The 6,598-nt window shown below is 37.3% G+C and overlaps 1 protein-coding gene across 1 annotated transcript; it reads right to left on the bottom strand.

The window, feature by feature from the left end:
* LOC109225975 lies at positions 453–2,542 on the bottom strand. The gene is made up of 4 exons (XM_019390778.1): positions 2,252–2,542; positions 1,777–2,163; positions 1,330–1,692; positions 453–1,253 (listed from the first exon to the last, which is right to left on the bottom strand). The coding sequence occupies exons 1-3, from the start codon at positions 2,540–2,542 to the stop codon at positions 1,387–1,389; spliced, it is 984 nt and encodes a 327-aa protein (XP_019246323.1). The 3' UTR covers positions 453–1,253; positions 1,330–1,386.

Below are 6,598 nucleotides of genomic sequence, written 5' to 3'. Positions count from 1 at the left end.
AATCTGCAGAAGTTAGAAATTGATGTTTTGTTAAGTTCGGTAAAAAATTGTGCCATATTCTGTTGGTCTAAATATGCAGATTTTGTGCCATATTCTGTATCCGAGAACAAGAATCTCATATTAACTTTCAATTACACAGTATTTGCTTTGAGAACCCTTTTTTTACTCTCCATCACTTGCTGAAGAGAAAGTAAATTTACATGCAACTATTCTAAGAATTTAAGAATCATATATGTAAACTTAAGATTTGCTAAAGAGGCTAGATGGCAAGAGTGACACTGGAAATAGTACAACCAAAACAATACATAACCAAAACAGAAAAACAGTAAAGAACTGAAACCAACCACTCTAATTCACAACAAAATTCACAACAGAAGTAAAACAGTACAACAGAAGTCACTGAAATCAGATTAACCAAAACAGAATCAGATATGCAAATTAAATCACTGAAATCAGATTAACCAAAACAGTACAATAACCAAAATAGTCATTACACAACTGCTCTAATTCACCACTTAAACAATAAAAAACAAGGTCTGAATCAATCAGTACATAGCAGTCGGATTAACCAAAAATAATTGATCTACACAAACTACTCTAATGCTTGTCCTTTTTAGCCTGCAACAGTTGTTAAATTAATTGTGTTTATAAATTAAAATTTTTTGTTAGATAAGAAAATATGTGAAAAAGACTATTACCAAAGGTCATTTTCTTCTGTTGTGGCCTGTTGTACCACAGAACCCACATGTCATTACAAGTCCTTTTCTTGAAGCTGACCAGACCCCCTCCCTTTTCCAAGCTTCATCTTTTTCCCTTTTTCTCTTTACCTTTGGTCTACCCACCATTTTATGTATTTCTGGTGGCCCCATTGCATGTTGTGGCTCAACTTTCCAAAATTTCTCACATCTCACTGGCTGTAACTTATGCATGTATGCCAACATATAAGCTTCCTTTGAATATCACCAATGCACCTCATTTAATGGATCTTGTTTGTCGTGCATTAAAGCTTTGATAGCATGAGGACATGGTATTCCTATCAAATTCCATGCCCTGCAAGTACACTTCTTCAATTCTAGGTTCACTGTGTGCTTATCTCTACCCTCAACCACTTCATATCCATAATCTCCATTAAAAACAACTTTACACTCTAATGCAATCAATCTGTAATCATGGTAAAGCTCTATAGCATATGGGCTAATTTCTTCCCTCCAATTCTTGCATTCCTCCTCACGGTTCTTCAACAAATTCATTACCTACCATAAAAAAGGAATACCATAGTATAGTAATAAACAAAATTATAAAAAAATTTAACATACGGGAAAAAATTACCTTTAATCTAATGTCTTCCAACATCTTGATTATAGGTTTAGTTCTTGCTTCAAGAATTCATTTGTTGAATGATTCGGTAAAGTTATTGTCAACCATCTGGTTCTTGCATGTGGTGTCAAAGTAAGCCCTACACCAGTTTTGAGGAGGATAGTGTAATAGTTCCCTAGCAGCATCTTCATGAATGTCACCCAAAGTCTTCAATTGATCTTTGAATTCTTCTTCATAGGTACTCCAAGCACACCACCACATTAACTTTTTCATCTCTATACCTCTCCAATTTTTGCTCCAATTAGCTTCAATGTGCCTAGCACACCACCTGTGATTTGCTTTTGGAAGGACAGTGGAAACAACCTCCAACAACCCCTACAACAATGGAAAATCAGTTACAAATAAAGTATAATATAATGAAAAATCAGCTACAATGAAAAAAAATTGACAAACCTTTACCTTCTGCATATCCGACATAAATGTCACTTTTTCACCATCTTCAAGCTCCAAAGAATTTCTCAATAACTCCATAAACCACTTCCAGGTTCTACCAGTTTCTTTATCCACTACTACCCATGCAAGAGGATAAAAATGCTTCACTGAATCTTGTGCCATGGCCACCAGTAGAATTCCCTTACATTTCCCTTTTAGAAATGTGCCATCTAAGCCTATAAGAGGTCTCAAACCTGCTTTCCAGCCTATTTTCAAAGCTTGAAAGAAAATATACATCCTAAGGAACCTCCTTTTTCCTTCTGCCAAAGCATCTTTAGAAATGTTTATCACCACATCAGAACCAGGGTTACTGTCCCTCAATTCTTGAGCATAGGCCTCTAACCTCCAATTTCTCTAGCACAAGCCTCTTTACTCTTTTCATCTTTGAATAGCTAACATTAAGTTTGAATTGATCCTCTAGGTCCACTCTCATATCTTTCACCTTGTATTTAGGATTATTTTGGACTTTGTTCTTGAAATAGTGTGCTAAAGCTTGGGGAGTAGCTCTTGGATTCTTGTATGCGGGTTCACAAGTATGCTTTGTTTTCAAAGTTTTGATTTTAAATCCTTGATCTCTATTATCCTGAGATATCAATAACTCAAAGGGACAACCAACAGCACATATATATCTAACTCTACCAGTATCACTCTTCTTAACCTTAAGGCCCTTCCCATTAGCAATTGCATAATACCCCACAATTCTTTTAGCTTCGGCCAAATTCCCAAAACTCATACCCTTTTCCAACTCTTTATACTCGTCTAGTTTGTCATTGACTTATTTATTCCTTTCCTTACTAAAGAGATCCAATTGATCATTATCGTAATCACTAGAGTCATGTTCATATGCTTCCTCTTCCTCACATGACTCACAATCAATCCCAACATCTACAGTGACACTGTGAAGTTCAATGTGGTGACTTATGCTAGGAGCTGACACATGTTCTTCACCCTCATCAGTAGCAAAGAATTGTACACTTAGCTGGTTAGTTAAGAGTTGTTGTAGTGTTCTGATTCCTGAATCCCCTTCAACCACAAAGTACCTACCTGAAAGCCCTATTACTAGAAGTTGTTCAACCTTCTTAAACCCACATTTTTCAATGTATTCCGAACAAATATCTATATAAGACAGCAAATCCACATCATAAGCTTGCAACAAGTGAGTCAATTTTTTAATGCACACTATTTGAGATTTCAAGACCCATCTGCCCCCATAATTCAAGACCAAGTCCACCTTTTCAGCCATTCTTTGTTGAGTTCACGTGCAAGCCATAAAAAAAAGGGAAAGGGACCCATCAAACATATTCAAACGGAAAATATGGTCCAATTTATCAATATTTAATGTCTTAAAGTACAGACAAGAATAAAGTTTAATGGACCACATACAACTATACAACTATAAATGCAAAAACAGAACTATTTGAGCAGACAACAAGACCCCATCGGAACACTAAATTGCTATCAACTATACAAAGTCCCTAAAACAGACCAAGAAAAACAAAGAGGGACCACATGCAATCTCAATATTACTAAACAATGACAAGTAAAGCATAAAAGAACAGTAGATGATAAGAGACTTCATCTATTTATTCGAACCCTAACCATAGATAGAAACAGTAGACTTCAATTCGAACCCTAACCATATTTATTCTAGAAAAGCAGTAAAATATTACTTGAATAGAGAAGAGACTTCAAAATTTGATCTTGAACTTGAATCTTTCAAAAACGATTTGCAGCGAGCATCACTATCGTCATTAGGTTTGGGGTAGTTTTTGTCGGTCAGTCATTTGGGGAGCTTCAGTCGTATGGGTTATAGGGTTTAGTGGGTAATGTATATTTTGGGTCGGGTCGATCTCAAACGGGTGGGTGGGTTGGACATATTTGGGGTGGGTTTTAAATCAACCAATAATATTATGCCACGTCATTAAAAATAATTTTGATTTAAAAAGCTGAAGTGGGCTGTTAACTTAAAGGGCATGTGGGAGCCAAAAACCTTAACAGAAGGGTATATTTAGCCAAATAGGTGGATGGGGGCATTATTAGACCAAATGTAATAGTTGAGGGGTAAGGCTGACCCTTTTCCGTATAAATATTTATTATAATGTAATTAATAAATATTGCTTAAACTTTTTCACAATTTTATATTTTAACGTATTATTTCAAGTTTGGACTTAACATTCTTGAATGGTAAATAAATTTCATAGCCCATAAATATAGTAACTCAAACAAAGTTCAAATTAATACTAATGCTAACAAAAGAAATTCAATTCAATACTAGGAATGATGATAGTGTTGGATATCTATTTTTTTGTTTAATATTGGTTTATAATGAAAATGCATAACTTAGTTTATCTTTTTAAGTGTTTAGTTATGTAATTAATAGTACTTATTAGCTATACTTATTTTAGATTGACCTATATTGTAACGACCCGACCGGTCGTTTTGAGCAATTGAACTTTTCTCGGTTATTTGAGGGCATGAATAGCTCTGTATGATGTATTATGACTTATGTGAATTGTCGGTTTTGGTTTTCAGGTTATCCGGAATTGATTTGGGAGAATGGTCTCAGCTAGAAGCTTTAAATTTGAAAGGTTTGACCAAGTTTTGACTTTTTAGTATATGACCTCGGATTGGATTTCTGATAGTTCCGTTAGCTCCGTTGGGTGATTTTGGACTTAAGAGCGCGTCCAGATTTTGATTTGGAGGTCCGTAGCGGAATTTGGCTTGAAATGGTGAAAGTTGGAATTTTGGAAAATTTGATCAGGAGTGGACTTTTCGATATCGGGGTCGGATTCCGATTTCAGAAGTTGGAGCAGGTCCATAATGCCAAATGTGACTTGTGTGCAAAATTTGAGGCCAATCGCACGTAATTTGATAGGTTTCGGTATCGGTTGTGGAAGTTTGAAGTTTTAAAGTTCATAAAGTTCGATTGGAGGTGTGATTCATCGTTTCGATGTTGTTTTGCGTGATTTGAGGCCTCAAGTAGGTCCGTGTTATGTTATGAGACTTGTTGGTATGTCTGGACGTGGTCCTGAGGGGCCTGGGCGTGTTTCGGATTGATTTCGGGCTATTTCTCCTTCATTATGCATTGCTGGTTCTATAGAATTCTGTGCTTCTGGTTTCCTTAATCGCGATCGCGGAGTGCAGATAGCGATTGCGTAGGCTTGTTTGGGGCTAAGGCATTTTTGTTCAATGCGATCGCCAAGGCAGGAAAGCGATCGCGTAGTTGAGGAATGTTGTAGTTCGCGAACGCGAGGCTATTGCCGCGTTCGCGTTGAGTATTTGAGGCAGGAGCTGGGGTCAGGTGTTGTTATATGCGGTCGCAGTGAGAAGGACACGATCGTGTAGGTTTGAGGAGTCAGCTATTCGCGATCGCGTAGTGTGTTTTCAGGGCTAGTGCATTTTTCTTCTTCGCGATCGCGAGGGTATTTCCGCGATCGCAATTCATTGATTCGCCCAGTGATTATAAAGTACTCTATTTCGAGGGTTTCAGCCATTTTTGCATTTTTGGAGCTATGGAGCTCGGATTGAGGCTCAATCCTTTTAGTAAAAGATTGGGACGAGTTTAATTGCAATTCAAATAAGAGAACGAAGGATAATTACTTGAGTTCTTTCTCCTTATCCTTCTTTATTTCCTGCTAATTTATCTGCTAATGTCTACTGTTTTTACTTATCCAAAACGTCCACTGCTGCAAAATTAAATACGATTTCTTGAAGAAATTTTCACCATATGAATTGGGGTAAGTGTTCTCTACTCGGTTTTGGTTATATTCCATGAATCTATCTTTGATTTTTGCAATTGGTTCAGGAATTTTAAAGAGGAAATTGGGGGTTTTGGCCTAAAGTTTCATAATATGAATGTTTGAGTTTTGAACACCGATATGGAGTCAAATTTTGGTAAATTTCGTATGTATGGACTCGTAAGTGAATGAGCTTTCAAGTTTTATAATTTTTGTCGGATTTCGAGACGTGGGCCTGGGGGGCGGATTTGAGTGAATTTCGGGATTTGTGTCCAATTAAGTAGTTTTTCTTGTGGAATTGGTTCCTTGCCCTTGATTGCATTGTATTGCTTTTGGCTAAATTTGGGACGTTTAAAGGTCAATTCGAGGGGCAAGAGCATCGCGGAGTAGAGATTTGATCGGTTTGAGGTAAGTAACGATTGTAAATCTAGTCCTAAGGGTATGAAACACCGGATTTTGTGTCATGTGACTATTTTGAGGTGGCGCACATGCTAGGTGTCACACCTCCTTTTTTCAACTACACCCCGTGAAGGGTATAATACAAGGAGTTTTTCCAATTAAAGGACAATCGAAACGGGGTTCGTTTATTAAGAAGTTCAGAGTCGCCACTTGGGAGATTTATGGTGTCCCAAGTCACCGGTTTGAATCCCGAATCGAGGAAAAGGTTTGACTCTGTATTAACAGTCGCGAACCAGAAATCCGAGTAAGGAATTCTGTTAACCCGGATGAAGGGGTTAGGCACTCCCGAGTTCCGTGGTTCTAGCACGGTCGCTCAACTGCTATATTCGGCTTAATTATCTGATTTTAATACATTTTGAACCTATGTGCAAATTTTAGCTTTTAACCGCTTTTATTCAATTTTAAAGGAATTTTGAACGTCGTTTAAAACATGTCTTTGGATTGCGTCACATGAAATGCACCCGCAATCCGGAACACGTCTTATTCAACGTTTTGGGATTTGGATTTGGGTCACATGAAATGCACACCCGAGTTTAAGAAGGTAAAATTATTAAATAGCGCGCCTAAAGCAACTACTGCACTTTGCGAGGGCC

The sequence above is a fragment of the Nicotiana attenuata genome, chromosome 5, assembly GCF_001879085.1.
Source record: "Nicotiana attenuata strain UT chromosome 5, NIATTr2, whole genome shotgun sequence".
NCBI lineage: Eukaryota > Viridiplantae > Streptophyta > Magnoliopsida > Solanales > Solanaceae > Nicotiana > Nicotiana attenuata.
The sequence above is the reverse complement of the archived record's forward strand: the minus strand, read 5'-3'. Positions and strand labels throughout refer to the sequence as shown.

Bases quoted from the DNA above. Each gene is read 5' to 3' on its own strand.
- LOC109225975 (XM_019390778.1), bottom strand. From the start codon at position 2,542: ATGAGTTTTGGGAATTTGGCCGAAGCTAAAAGAATTGTGGGGTATTAT. The intron at 2,164-2,251 runs GTGAAAGATATG...GGCTTGTGCTAG, and splicing joins AAAATAATCCTAAATACAAG to AGAAATTGGAGGTTAGAGGC. The intron at 1,693-1,776 runs GTAAAGGTTTGT...CCATTGTTGTAG, and splicing joins TTATGTCGGATATGCAGAAG to GGGTTGTTGGAGGTTGTTTC.